Source organism: Ranitomeya imitator, chromosome 5 (genome assembly GCF_032444005.1).
Source record: "Ranitomeya imitator isolate aRanImi1 chromosome 5, aRanImi1.pri, whole genome shotgun sequence".
NCBI lineage: Eukaryota > Metazoa > Chordata > Amphibia > Anura > Dendrobatidae > Ranitomeya > Ranitomeya imitator.
The window spans coordinates 667,250,248-667,266,202 of record NC_091286.1 but is presented as its reverse complement, the minus strand read 5'-3'; the positions used below and the strand labels follow the sequence as shown (position 1 = coordinate 667,266,202).

General features: G+C 42.0%; 1 protein-coding gene across 1 annotated transcript; it reads left to right on the top strand.

The window, feature by feature from the left end:
- The first annotated feature begins 458 nt into the window (after positions 1–458).
- Positions 459–15,726, top strand: LOC138638738 (toll-like receptor 1). Its single transcript, XM_069728284.1, has 2 exons — positions 459–532; positions 13,399–15,726. Exon 2 carries the CDS (start codon positions 13,419–13,421, stop codon positions 14,142–14,144), a length of 726 nt encoding a protein of 241 aa, XP_069584385.1. The 5' UTR covers positions 459–532; positions 13,399–13,418; the 3' UTR covers positions 14,145–15,726.
- The last annotated feature ends 229 nt before the right edge of the window (positions 15,727–15,955 follow it).

The following is a 15,955-nucleotide window of genomic DNA, read 5'->3' as shown; positions in this document are numbered from 1 at the left end:
CCATACCTACCAGCAGAGGTTGCCACCCTAGTTGTTGACGTGATGGCCCCTCCACTCAACGTCAGTAATCCTGAAGACCCCAAAGCACCCTAGACATACCAAAAATAGAAAAACATTGTAAAAAAAACCCACACACATAAAGAGAAAAATCGTAAAAATACCCCTAGTGGGGAGACAAAATAATCTCATGGGGGAGTGGATCTATAGACAAAATTATCTTGAAGTGCTCTTTTGCTATATGAGATCCACAAAATTACCAAGAACTCAACTCAAATTTGACAAAAATAGAAAGTTCTGTGTGTTCTAGATGAGAATAAAAAAATCCATTTTAATGCAGCATTCTAAAATGTGAAATTTTGTTCAGGCCATAAAGACACAAAACATCTAAGAGTTAACAATAAGTTATTGAAATACATGACTCATTATAGGAGTGGCATTAAATTACTTCTGGAGTGAAAGTGAAACTCACCTGCAGCATTTCGGAGACTTCATGCAGATGAAATTTCACCTTGCGCAGATCTGTATTAATCAGGTAGGTATTTAGTGCAATGATCCCAAATTATTGATTAAGTTGTTTTATAAAGGTTCAGTTATGGGGACATTGTTATGTTCTGGAGTCAGAGTTGTAGGGAATAAGTGAAGGTGCAACTGGAGAGGCTGTATTTGGGGAGATGTACTAATAAACGCTGCTCGAGGTGACAGAAAAACAAGCTATCGCAAGAACGCATAGACTTTACAAACATGGCCTCCAGCAACGTAGGACTTGGAGCTGTGTTGTCCCAGGTACAGAAAGGCAAAGAAAGGGTAATCGCCTACGCCAGCAGGAAACTTCGTCCCACCGAAAGGAACCACAAGAACTACAGTTCCTTTAAGCTGGAGTTCCTCGCAATTGTCTGGGCGGTGACAGAGAGGTTCAAGCACTACCTGGCCTCCGCAAGATTCACAATTTTTGCAGACAACAATCCGCTGACACTCCTGGAACAGCAAAGCTAGGTGCCTTGGAGCAACGATGGATGGACCGGTTGTCCAACTATAAATTCACCATCAAGTGCCATGCAGGGTAAAGGAATGCCAATGCCGATGCATTGTCCAGGATGCCCAACTTACCAGAGATGGGAGAAGATCCGGAAGCACTCGAAGAGATAGAGTTACCAGCTTTCCATCGCCCCGGGTCGAATCAGTGTTCCCATTATGTGAGGAACAAGTGCAATAACAAGCAGGAAGCTACGCCGAACCCATTGCCTCACCATGGATGGCAGAGATGCAGGATAGTGACCCAGCAGTCTGACTGGTCAAGGAGCTGCTGACGCAAGCCAATTCATACCCTGGTCCAGATGCTCCACAAGAGACTCAACAGCTGTGGAAAGAGAAAGGCAAATTGTTTATGTACGATGGTAAGCTGTGTCGGAGGAATATTGATCCACGCTCTCACAAGCTGGTCTGGCAGGTGGTGGTCCTAAGACAAAATGCACAAATAGTTCTGGAAGCATACCACAATGGAGCCGGACACTTTGAATGGAAAAAATTAGAGATCCTGCTACATGGAAGGTTTTACTGGATTAGCATGAGAAAAGCCATTGAAAAGTGGTGCCAAGAGTGTATCCCATGCAACCTGCGCAGATAGGACCGTGACAGCCAGAGGGCTCCCCTACAGCCCATAGTCACCAAACAGCCACTTGAACTGGTGGCCTTAGACCACTTTAATGCAACTCCAAACTGGCCAGGCCATGTCTATGATGTGACCATTGTGGACTATTACGACAGATTTGTGGTAGTTGTGCCTGTCAAGGACCAGACAGCGAAGATAGCAGCCAAAATCTTCCAGAAACACTTTTGCCGATCACACAGATACCCTTATAAGGTGCTCACCGACCAAGGCCCAGCCTTTGAAGTGAAAGTATTTCAGGAGTTCTGCAACCAGTACGGATGTAAGAAGATCAGAACAACATCGTACCACCCACAAAGAAATGGCATGTGTGAGAAGATGAATCAAATAGTAATTGACTTACTAAAAACCCTGCCTTTGCATGAAATAAACTTATGGCCAGAAAGTTGCCAGACTTGGTAGATTTGTATAATCACATTCCAGTGAATTCCACCAATTGCACTCCAGCCTACCTGATGAGAGGAAGATCTAGCAAGTTACCTGTTGATCTAGACATAGGAGTCTTAACACCAGAAACTACTTCGCCAGATGCAGATTGGGATACCAAGCGACAACAGAAATACCACCAAGTACAAGAGTGTGTGGAAAGAAGCTTGTCCCAGGCAAGACAAAAACAAGAGAGAAACTACAATCTACATGCCCCTGCAATTCCCTTGTCACCAGGTGAATAAGTGATAAAGCGTAAAAGAAGAATGCATATTCTTGATGACCAGTGGGAAGCAGAACCATATACTATCTTACCATCAAACTTTGACAATACTAAAGTGTGCCTTTTAAGCAAAGCTGGAAGAGAAATCTCAACTGCGGTATCAAGGGCTCACCTTATAGTATGCCCTGACAAATTGAGAGACAAAGAAAAAGATCCAAGTACTATTCAACCCATTGTAGAAGATGAAAAGAAAATCCATACCGTTATTGAAGATTTTCCCCAGTCTTGGACTCAAGTACATCAAGCCATAGTGATACATGCCTTGACTTTTCCCCAGCTGGAAATACCAGAAAAAGAAGTGACTCAGAACCATCCTGAACCAGAAGAGAGTTTACACCAGCAGGCTCAAGAAGAAAACGTCACCCCAGCAGTGGAACAAGAGAATCCACCCTCTGCTATCAGTGAATCTGTCAGACCTATGGTGAATCTAAGAAGTTGCAGACAGTTGCCTAGTTTACCAATACAATGCAGGCCTACAAGTAGCACAGACACTAGTGGCTTCACAACAGCAACAGCAGACATGTTAGACCAGGAACTACTCGTAGCACCAGGGGTCAAATCCCAGCCCGTTACAGGGACTAAAGATGTCAATAATTGCTGTTACCTGTTTGAAATGTTTGCTTATACTTGCTACAGGTTTATGGACAAGTGGGTAATGGACAGTGAATTGCCCAAAATCTGTCAGAGTACATAGTTGGCACCCTCAAGGTGCACCCTGGTTCTACCCACTTTGCTGGCGTGGGTAGGGCCCTGTTTCTCCACAGACCTGAAGCTAAAATCGTTTGGTGCGGCCGAACCCCGGGTCTGGATACACCTTGTTGCCCGCCCAGTTCCTACATTGGGGGTTTATGACAGGTCCCTCACATCGGTACTGTTATATTTATGAACAAGGAAGCCTTGGTATAAGACCAGATGTACATTTATAATTTTGTTTTGCAACGTTCAAAGCCAAAAGTGCCTCCTGTGAGGGAGGAAAAAGTTTATGCACTCTGTTTAATGTTGTTCAAAATGTTTTGCATCTTATCTAACCTGTTGTTTTTATTTCCTTTTCCCAGTCCGGTAGTATTGGATTTAGCGGGAAATGTGGCACCTAGGGTTGAGCGAAACGGGTCGAAATTGTTCAAAAGTCGCCGACTTTTGGCAAGGTCGGGTTTCATGAAACCCGACCCGACCCCAGTGGGGGGTCGGCCATGAAGTCGGCGATCTTTTGAATCTGGAATCGGAATTCCGATCCCGATTCCCGATATGTTTAAGATATCGGGAATTGGTATCGGAATTCAGATTAAAGTGTAAAATATAGAATTAAAATAAAAAATATTGCAATACTTACCCTCTGACGCGCCCTGGTACTAACCGGCAGCCTTCCTCCTTCGAATCCGCGCTTCTAGGACCTTGCCGTGACGTCGCGGTGACGTCGCGGCTTGTGATTGGCCGCGCGGCCGCCCATGTGACCGCTCGCGCGGCCAATCACAAGCCGCGACGTCACCCGCGACGTCACCGAAGGTCCTGGAAGGGCTGATTCTTAGGAAGGAAGGCTGTCGGAAGGAAGCAGGGCGCTTCCGAGGGTGAGTATATACCTAATAGGAATATACTCACCCTCGGAAGCGCCCTGCTTCCTTCCGACAGCCTTCCTTCCTAAGAATCAGCCCTTCCAGGACCTTCGGTGACGTCGCGGGTGACGTCGCGGCTTGTGATTGGCCGCGCGAGCGGTCACATGGGCGGCCGCGCGGCCAATCACAAGCCGCGACGTCACCGCGACGTCACGGCAAGGTCCTAGAAGCGCGGATTCGAAGGAGGAAGGCTGCCGGTTAGTACCAGGGCGCGTCAGAGGGTAAGTATTGCAATATTTTTTATTTTAATTCTATATTTTACACTTAAATATGGATCCCAGGGCCTGAGGGAGAGTTTCCGCTCCTTCAGACCCTGGGAACCATGGAAACCCAATGCACTGCATTGGGTTTTGAGTTTCGGCCGACCCCGACCCCGACTTTTTTATAGGATCGGCCGATTTCACTCGACCCGACTTTTCCAAAAGTCGGGTTTCGTGAAACCCGACCCGATCCTATAAAAGTGAAGGTCGCTCAACCCTAGTGGCAGCCCAGGAGTTCGGGTACCACAGTAGTGCTGCCTTCCTCTCGGGGGGTGTAGTGCTATGCCTGGAGACAAGAGGGATCCCATTAGCAGGTTATCCCACACACAGCACATTCTAACTCCAAGCCAGAAGGGGGAGCTCAAAACCTTTGCCTGATATATATAGATCTTGGTCTGGGGGAGGTGTGAGATAGTCTGAGAGTGAAGAGAGACAGGAAAGGAGCAGAGGAGAGATTGAGGCCTCAAGGAGGCTGCGATTGGGCCTCCTAGGAGCAAGAGCGCAGAAACCGGGAACTGGGAGCCTGAGGTTGTGGACAACTGCAAGGTCCACAGCAGAAACGGAGGCCATAGGATGAACCGTAAACTGCCCGTACAACACCTGAGGTACAGCAGCAGTTAGAGCCTGGTGTCACCATGTCTGAGACCCCAAGAGAATGTCTCAAGCTGCCTACCGTGCAGGTACCATCCCAGGACAGGAGAGAAAGGAGTACCTTGCCAGCAAACTACAGGGAGCAAGGGACCAGAAAAGCAGCGCATAGGGGAAGGCTCCCAACCTGACCTGCCAAGGGGATTTCCACTTGTTTCCGGGCTGCCTGGACTTCTTCTGTACCTGTTGCCGGTACCCTGGATTGTGGTCTGCTACCACCAGTAAACAAGGTAATGACTGCAATCCTGTGTCTTTCGTTATTTACCGGCAACACATCATCCCTGCCATACACCTTGGGAACCCTGGGGACCCCGGTTCACCTGTGGGAAGCGTCACCACCTTGCTGCAAAAACATCACCCCAGAAGACCCCTTAAAGCAGCATCGGTCCCTACTGACTAGGAACCACAGGTGGCGTCACAAAAATAGACTTTCACAATTCCCTTTTATTTGAGTGCCCAGGGCACAGACTGGGTCGCAGCCACCGTGACCACCCCTTTAACTGCAACCGGACCCCCCTGGGGCTGAGTACCCCAGGCCCTGGCAGGTGACTCAATTAATTAGAAGTCAGAAGCAAAAACAAAAACATGACAGTCAGATCTAAATGGACAGATAAAGCCAACTGTGTTGGCATCAAGGAATTAAGGTGAGAAAACATGCAGGGGAAAAACAAACAAACAAAAATTTTTTTCACTAAATGACAACACTGACTTGCCATTATGATTCTTCAGCTCATTACAAGTTGGTATATATCAAACATATATAGGCTCTTTTATTTTTGAATGAGAGTTTATTTTTTGCGCATTGAGGGTATTGTCAAGAGGAAGATGAGAGACACCAGACCCAGCAATGCAGACAAGCTGAAGGCTGCTATCAAAGCAACCTGGGCTTCTATAATACCTCAGCAGTGCCACAAGCTGATCGCCTCCATGTCAAGCCGCATGGATGCAGTAATTGATGCAAAAGGAGCCCCGACCAAGTATTGAGTGCATTTACTGAACATACATTTCAGTAGGCCAACATTTTGGATATTAAAATCAAGCTGTCGTTATGAAGTGTTCTAATTTTCTGAGATAATGTCTTTTGGGTTTTCAATGGCTGTAAGCCATAATCATCAACATTAACAGAAATAAACACTTGAAATAGATCAGTCTGTTTCTAATGACTCTGTTTAATATATGAGCTTCACTTTCTGTATTGAAGAACTGAAATAGATTACCGTAACTTTTTGATGATATTCTAGTTTAGAGAGAAGCACTTGTATATCACACTTCATCAGGAATAAAAATATAGACATATCATATTAAGGGGTGATCCCTTTATAGTGGGTGATTTTTTTTTTTTGTCTCAACTGGACTTGCATGCATTCTAAAAGTTGGCATACTTACGCTCAAGCGACAGGAAATGCTGACATTCTTGGTCATGGTATGTGTATCACCTTGGTCAAGTTTTCCAAAGGGAGTAAGTGGTATTGTCCATTTTAAAATAATGGAAATATAATGTAAGAAATCTTGTGTTACCTCATGTGGTTTCTCCAGATCCCAGATCAAAATAACTTTGTGTGTTTTTTTTTCTAGGTCTCAGAGACTAATAACCATTTAACGAAAAAAATAATGCTTACTCCACTGAACACCCATAAGGTTCATGCATTGTCCTCATTCTTATTTCTGACATCACCCGACATGCATCATGCTCCTTGACCCTTCAACTCAACCCCAGCTTTAGCACGGACTGGTGTGGGACCTCGATGTGGAATACGGGAGACCGGAGTGGCATTGGTTTTATTTTTTTTATTTTTAAATAAATGGGTGAAAGAGGGAAATTGCTGAGGAATTTTTATTTTTTTCAAATAAATGACTTTTCTGTTTTTATGTGTATTTCTTTTGGCTACTGGGTTAGTAAAGGGGGTATCTGACAGATGCCTATCCATTAGTAACCCTCGGGTTTGATGCCTGCGCCAGCTGCTCACATCAACCCCAAAACCATTACCCTAATTTTCAACACACCAAGGCAACAGAGAAGAGCCAAGCTCCAGAATTGCTTTTTTTTGCCAGTTGAAAAAGGGATTAAATATTTTAGTTAAGTGAGTGGTAGAAACTTAGGAAAGAGGCTGAAGTTGATGTGAGAAAATGGGATCAGTGGTGCAGGAAGTAGGACAAGAAAGCAAAGCATTGCGGAATTTTACCAAAGACATATTATTAATTGCAGCAACTAAATGTGTGTGGTGAATAAACTGGAAAGCTTATAATTGTTCTTAAAATGTACTTTGGGGAAAGGTGAGGGGAGGGAGGACCCCTCTGCCAATAACAGCTTACTTTCTATAGTAGAGAGTCATATATAGAGACTCTGGAGATGGAAAATGACTCTAATGTAAAACCGATGATTTGTAATGGAACACCACTATAAAAGGTGTTAGAACAACAATGGCACCCCTACTTGAGTCCTTTTGCTCCTCCCAGCAGGAATGCTGGCATCTTTACTTACCCTGCCCTGCTCCCTTGGTGTCCGTTTCCTGCCAGGACCTGTGCACAGCATGAAGGTCTCCTGTGAGTGTGCTTAGGGTGCGGGTGCGATCACCCTGCTTTTTTCAGGGGCAGTGCATGCTTCTGAAAATGTCCCCAGTCAATAGATGGGAGACATCAGGTATTTACAGCACCTTCCCCTATTAGCAGGTGCCTTAGCAACTCTAGTAATTAGTGCGTTAGCTGCTACTTAATTGTTAGGTTCCTGTACCTGTGCTCTCTGAGCCTGATCCTGTCCGATGTGCCTGCTTTGTCTGAACCTGATCCTGAATGTCCCGCCTGCACCTGATCCTACCTGGCCTGTTTGAACTTTATCCTGTCCGTCCTGCTGTAACCTATTTCTGAGTCTGTCCTTACTCTACCAAGTCCAGAGCCTGGTCTGTCTTGTCCGCACCTGTACTGCTACCCTCACCGTTCCAATCTGAAGATGCAACTGTGATCCTGTACCTGAGGCTGTCCTGTCTTCCTGAACTTATCCTGCCCATTCATGACCCAGTACCTATTCTCTCTACCAGCTGCACATTCTCCTGTTAACCAGTTCCTTGTAGGTCCTGTTTCCCTACTCCTTTGGGGGTCAACTGTCATGGTTCCAGGGTCTTTCTGGAGTAAAACTGGTGTCCACCTGGGTTCAAATGTAGTCAAACATTCAGGGGCTTTAGTGAAGAAACAGGTGGTCACTTAGTTATGCCCTTTCAGGCTCTTCTCGGACAGTGGAGCAGTGGTTCTACAAGGACATGCGTAACACAAGGTATGATAAATCTGCTAGATGATATAGCTAACAACCAACGTAATATAACATGGGACAAAGTATACACAAAATAGACCAAGGCAGGGGATATGGAAAATATATAGCTTGATTAATAGGGTGCCCACGATTACATATCAATCAATTTTTGTATATTAAAATGTATAATTTATACAAACAAGCAAGAAAATAAAATTAATCAATAATAGAATGCGTACACTGACAGATTATATATGAAAAAAGGGGGCTATATGTGTATCTCTTAATAGCAATAAAACCACCAACAGGATAAAATGTATATTTCCAAAAATTAAATTAAATATTATATAGCTGCACCAAAGGTTTAAAAAAAGGAAAAAAGAGGATAATGAAAAAAAGAGAATAGACTCAGTATTTTGTATAATACTAAAAATCTGTGGGGGAAAGGGAGGTTATAATGGTATGCACAACTGAGTTAAGATTTGTAAACGTGTTGAATAAAGTGACTGGTGCAACCGGGAAAGAAAGGGGAAGGGTACTCAATCAGTTTTTCTATTTTACAACAATCATATTATTGTCTATATATATATACCTAACTAAATATGTAAAGTGACCGATGCAAATGAAATTTTAAATAGGAGAGGAGAAAAAAATATATATATAAATAATTAATGGCTAGTCACAATCACACTCCAATGCCACAACAGACTATGTGTAAAAAACAGGGGATAATTAGTGAATAAGAAGTGTAAACAATGCAAATTCATATAAAACACAAATTCAATATATGTGCCACACAATGCAATGTGCAAAATATGCCAACTAAAGTGACCAGGTGCAAAAGCGAAAAAAGAGAGCCAATGAAAATAAATCACGCTACTCCTACTGTACTGAATCAGTATCAATTCCAGGAAGGAAAGAATACACGTTCTGAAACGCGCGTCGGGTTAGCGCGCACACTGGCAGAACCACCTCAGGTATACAGCGATTATAATTGTGGCACCAATTGTTGTTAGTCTCTGATTATGGGCACCATGTTAAGGTACCTTCACACATAACGATATTGTTAACGATATCGTTGCTATTTGTGACGTAGCAACGATATCGTTAATGAAATCGTTATGTGTGACAGCGACCAACGATCAGGCCCCTGCTGGGAGATCGTTGGTCGCTGAATAAAGTCCAGAACTTTATTTCGTCGCTGGATCTCCCGCTGACATCGCTGGATCGGCGTGTGTGACACCGATCCAGCGATGTCTTCACTGGTAACCAGGGTAAACATCGGGTAACTAAGCACAGGGCCGCGCTTAGTAACCCGATGTTTACCCTGGTTACCAGCGTAAAAGTAAAAAAAAACAAGCACTAGATACTTACCTAACGCTGTCTGTCCTCCAGCGCTGTGCTCTGCTCTCCTCCTGTACTGGCTGTGAGCCGGAAAGCAGAGCGGTGACGTCACCACTGTGCTTTCCGGCTCCCAGCCAGTACAGGAGGAGAGCAGAGAAGCAAAGCACAGCGCTGGAGGACAGACAGCGGTAGCTAAGTATCTAGTGTTTTTTTTTTTTTACTTTTAGGATGGTAACCAGGGTAAACAGCGGGTTACTAAGCGCGGCCCTGTGCTTAGTTACCCGATGTTTACCCTGGTTACCGGCATCGTTGGTCGCTGGAGAGCGGTCTGTGTGACAGCTCTCCAGCGACCAAACAGCGACGCTGCAGCGATCCGGATCGTTGTCGGTATCGCTGCAGCGTCGCTTAATGTAAAGCGGCCTTTAGTCTAATCATTATTCTGCACAGGTGCACTTTATCTTCACTAAATATCGTTAGTCATCACTGCTACTACTCCCCTTGGAGTTATTTTCTCGTATATTTTATTCATAAGCCCCTGGAATTGATACTGATTCAGTACAGTAGGAGTAGCGTGATTTATTTTCATTGGCTCTCTTTTTTCGCTTTTGCACCTGGTCACTTTAGTTGGCATATTTTGCACATTGCATTGTGTGGCACATATATTGAATTTGTGTTTTATATGAATTTGCATTGTTTACACTTCTTATTCACTAATTATCCCCTGTTTTTTACACATAGTCTGTTGTGGCATTGGAGTGTGATTGTGACTAGCCATTAATTATTTATATATATTTTTTTTTCTCCTCTCTTATTTAAAATTTCATTTGCATCGGTCACTTTACATATTTAGTTAGGTATATATATATAGACAACAATATCATTGTTGTAAAATAGTAAAACTGATTGAGTACCCTTCCCCTTTCTTTCCCAATTGCACCAGTCACTTTATTCAACACGTTTACAAATCTCAACTCAGTTGTGCATACCATTATAACCTCCCTTTCCCCCACAGATTTTTAGTATTATATAAAATACTGAGTCTATTCTCTTTTTTTCATTATCTTCTTTTTTTTCCCTTTTTTTAAACCTTTTGGTGCAGCTGTATAATATTTAATTTAATTTTTGGAGATGTACATTTTATCCTGTTGGTGGTTTTATTGCTATTAAGAGATACACATATAGCCCCCCTTTATTCATATATAATCTGTCAGTGTACGCATTCTATTATTGATTAATTTTATTTTCTTGCTTGTTTGTATAAATGATACATTTTAATATACAAAAATTGATTGATATGTAATCGTGGGCACCCTATTAATAAAGCCATATATTTTCCATATCCCCTGCCTTGGTCTATTGTGTGTATACTTTGTCCCATGTTATATTACGTTGGTTGTTAGTTCTCCTTCACAGTGGTTTCTTCACTGTACTCCTTCACAGCGCACCCTGGTGGTTTTGGCTACCACTTTATTTTAGATTATTATAACTTATTAATTTTATGATTCTTGGGTGTACTGTGTTTTTATAATTAGATGATATAGCTTCAGGGTATTATGGGGAAGCCCAAGTGGCAATGCAAAATGACTTTGACCTGCTCTTCGATGCTTCGGCAGTGTCGGATGATGTGGACAATTTTTATTTTCTAACTCCAAATCATATCTCAATGTGTTAGAATTTTATAAAAGAACGAATTTCAGGAAGTTCAACTTGATCTCCAGTCTCCTTAAATCATTCTGCTTATCTCTACGGATAAGACTATTCTATAAAGGGATTTAATATCTATCAGTCTCACTATCATTTTATATCTACCGTATCTATCAGGTAATATCTATAAATGCCATTCAAACTATTCCCATCCTAATTTGCATTGTTGTATGCTTATACGTCATATGGGCTTCCATGGATGGGTGTAAGGAGCAGCAGTATTCACTGTTTTGATTGGCCTGCGTGTAGACCATATTGGGCATATCTTTACTTATAATTCTAACTTGATATATACTGTCTCCTACAAACCCCATTATGTGTGCCCTATATGTCCATTTCCATGATTATTTTTTCATTTCTTTTGTGATTGAATATTTATCATCGGTTTGAAACCCCTATATTTTTGTTATATTTTCAGCTTATTATTTATAGTTAAGTTTACTCATTTTTGGGCACAGCTTTCTTCTGCATTTCTAAATTTATTGTTATACCTGTTAAGTGGTCCCCGATTCATACATAGTAAGCATATGTTGTACATAAGTGAAAAAAACAGCAAAACGAGGCAGAGCTTCTTACCTGCCTAGGCTTCTAAACAAATGCACTATCAGGATGCAGTGGACCCATGTGGTTAAGATGGAGACAACACAGGTGCAGCATAACCGATGAGGCAGCCACTCTCAACCTACCAAACTAATGGAGGGGGTGGCTGCTTGGCACAATGCTGCACATAAAAGACTTGTATGTGGCGCTGTTCACACAATGGAGATGCACAGCATCCAGGCAAGCCTAGTAGTGACACCCTTCTATTAGATCAGGCGGGCCTGCCCAGCGCTATCCAAATGCACCCCATGTGAACAGACACCACAGTTTACAAGACAAAAATGGGCCCAACTGCACCCCAAAAAAAGTGCAAAAAACACAAAAAAAATATAAAATTTTTTTTGTGAGGTATTAGTTTATACTTTGGCCAAAATACGCAAGCTCGTAACCCGCGTCAAGGGTCCCCACGCTTACGAGTCCTAATTCTAAACAGCAAGAGCACAAGAAGAGGATTCAGAGATCCTCCAAAAAATAGAAAAAAAATGCAAAACGAGGCAGAGCTTCTTACCTGCCTAGGCCTCTAAACAAATGCACTATCAGGATGCAGTGGACCCATGTGGTTAAGATGGAGACTACACAGGTGCAGCATAACCGATGAGGCATCCACTCTCAACCTACCAAACTAATGGAGGGGGTGGCTGCTTGGCACAATGCTGCACTTAAAAGACTTGTATGTGGCGCTGTTCACACAACTTATGTTGTACATAAGTGTCATTTTCTTTTATTTCACTATGTAATTGTAATTAGTGTTGAGCGATACCGTCCGATATTTGAAAGTATCGGTATCGGATAATATCCGAAAAATATCGGATATCGCCGATACCGATATCCGATACCAATACAAGTCAATGGGACACAAATATCGGAAGGTATCCTCTATGGTTCCCAGGGTCTGAAGGAGAGGAAACTCTCCTTCAGGCCCTGGGATCCATATTCATGTGTAAAATAAAGAATAAAAATAAAAAATATTGATATACTTACCCTTGGACGCGCCCTGGTTGTAACCGCTGCAACCGCCATGATTCCCTTCCTAAGAATGAGCGCGTAAAGGACCTTCGATGACGTTGCGGCTTGTGATTGGTCACGTGACCGCTCATGTGACCGCTCATGCGACCCATCACAAGCCGCAACGTCATCAATATTTTTTATTTTTATTCTTTATTTTACACATCAATCTTCATCCCGATACCGATTCCCGATATCGCAAAAATATCGGAACTCTGTATCGGCATTCCGATACCGCAAATATCGGCCAATACTTGCGGTATCGGAATGCTCAACACTAGCAGGCACTCTTGCACACTATTTCAAAACTCTCTGCCATTCACTTCTAATAAAGGCATTTTATATACATTTATTGGTGCCCCTCCCTTTACTTTTGTGTCGTCATCCATTTCCAGTGTTTATTTGGCTTTTATAAAGGGATTAACCAGAATATTCAATGTCTTGTAAAGATAAAAGTTTCTGCTTTAATGAACTCAAACATTTCCTTTTGGTCTGCCTACTAAAGATGACTGTACTGTCTAATGTTTTATATATTCTTGGCTTTCAGTGTTTGTGAAACATTTTTAAAAAAATGACTAATATTAGTTCTTCTGTTTCATCCTCATCAGGCATAAACTAAAATTAGAAAATGGAAAACTTTCAAAATTCTGAAATCAGACCTTCAACAAGCTCATGTGCTGCTGACTATTTCCCAGTACCTAAGCTCACGGGGGACGACTTGTATCATGTGTTCATTAGCTTCAGTGGAGTGGACTCTACATGGGTGCATCGGCTGATCCACAGGCTGGAGGTTACATTTTCAAGCATTAAAATCTGTTCTCATGATCGAGACTTTACTGCAGGAAAGACAATCATAGAAAACATGACTGAGAGCATTCAGAGGAGTCAGAAAATGTTGATGGTGCTGAGTCCAGATTTTGTGCAGAGTCGCTGGTGCCTCTTTGAAGCCAATCTCTCCATGTTCCAGGACTGTATGTCACATAAGGCCATTGTACCCGTCATGCTAAAGCCGTGCCCAATGCCTCTGTATCTCAGCCATCTAACGTATCTAGAAGCTGACGATGAGCAGTTCTTTGAAAAACTGTGCAACAGGCTCCTGAGGAATAACGCTAAAGAAGCAGAAGACGTCTTGGTTCACTTCCAATCATCTATACTGTATGGTGGAAAGCATCTGCTGTCTCTGGCAGCCGTGAATGAAAATGATAAAGATGCCATCAAGGCGACTTTCTCCAACACTTGTGTTCCGGACTCTCTGAAAGCAGTTGTGAAAGACCCCGAAATATACAAGAAAGCCATTCAGCTGATAAACGATACCCCAACTGATTTCTTCTTAACTAACTGGCCTAAAATCTGAATTTTAGTGTTGCTTTGGGGTTTATTAATGGGTATGCTTCTTGTCCCTTTCATATTTGCGTGTATTATCGACACTTGGTGGCACTTTACACAGCTACCATTATCTTTCATTCCTTTTGGTTTTGCAGTATATAAACTACATTATTGGGTAAAAAATGTTTTTAAAAAGGACACCCAGAACATGAGAAGAAGAACTGGTGAAGCCAACCTGGTATTGGTTGAGACGTCCATCCTTGCCGGTTGCTCTTCTAAATCCAATTTAGTTTTCATCTTTGCTCCTTTGAAAAAATGTAAAGAGATGTTCCAAATGACATTCAGGTCTGATACTAAACTGGCAAAACGTATGTGGGAAAATGCAATCATCAGTTATTCATCTGATTATGCCAAACATACGGCCAATAAACACTTTCCCTGCGGCGATCCAGAACCTCCCGGGCATTTAGCAAATAGTATTTGCTTCTGCCAGTATGTGGCCATGCAAATCAAACAAGACAACTGGCCATAACAGAACAGTAATTTTCTTAAATTCTTATGAAATTGTTTTTTTTTGTAATTTTGTAATTAACTTTTTCTTACCCCTTGCGAAAAAACAATCTGTCATACAAAAAAAGTTAGAAATCTCTGAATCTGGCATATATTATTATTAAAGAACTGAAGTTGCAATAAATGAGAACACCAGGATACTTCCTTTTTACTGGCTATCAAAATGGAGGGTGGGCAAAAAACCAAACAAAGTACAGGTAGTCCTCGGCTTACGACGTTGATCCGTTCTTACGCAGCGTCGTAAATCGAACTTCGACGTAAGTCGGACCATACGTTCATACAGTACTGTACCATAATAACAGTACAGTACTGCAAACAGTTAGCCTATACAAACACCTATCCTAACACAGTACCCTACATAATTGGGGTGTTATGGCGTGCAGGAGACTCATTTTTCTCGTGTAACCGGGTACAGTGTACAGTACTGGACTCTATTCTTCCAATGCTGCACGTAGTTGCACGTAGTTCGACTTACGACACAAAACCACGTAAGTCGGAATGAGGCGTCGAATAAAGCGTCGTAACCACGAAACAATGTAATACGAGACCGTCGTAACCCGAGGACTAACTGTACATGATATAAATAAAAACATAGAATTAATGAAAGCTTTTGTTTCAACCTCTGATAACAATGCAAAGAACAGTAATTGAACACATACTGGCAAGCACTCCCGGCAGTCAGTACACAGAGTAATTTAGATGTTTGCTTAATCACTCCATTGTCTAGTGTAAAAAAAATTTTGATGATTTTTTTTATTTTTCGTTTTTCTTTTTTGAAGGGGCGAAAGGGGGCTATGAAGGAAAAATCTGTCTGTAAAACATTTTATCTTCTCTTTCTTTAACGTTAACATGCAATATTTTTGTTAAAAAGTAATAAAACAAATTCCAGCCTAATTGGACCTTTAAAATTCTGAGAGGACAGTTGGTCTAATAACATTTAGCTGCTTTTCTTCTTAGAAGATGTGTTAACCCTATTTCATCTATCAAATCCATAACATTTTTTACAATTTTTTTTTCAAATATATGAAGTGGAAAATAAATATCCCTCTGCTGGTTTACGACTGTCATTGATTTTCACGAAATATACCTCAAATATATATTTTTTTAGGATTTCTAGTTTTGAAAACCTTCACTTTTTATACGGTTAAAAAGAAATAAACCTGACAGACATTATCTGAAAAGTTTATAGTTATAGGACGTTGCTCCTAGCAACCAGGAAAATTACTGCTGAAGGAAAGATGGAAGTAGGAGTTCAGCAAAAGTCAGACA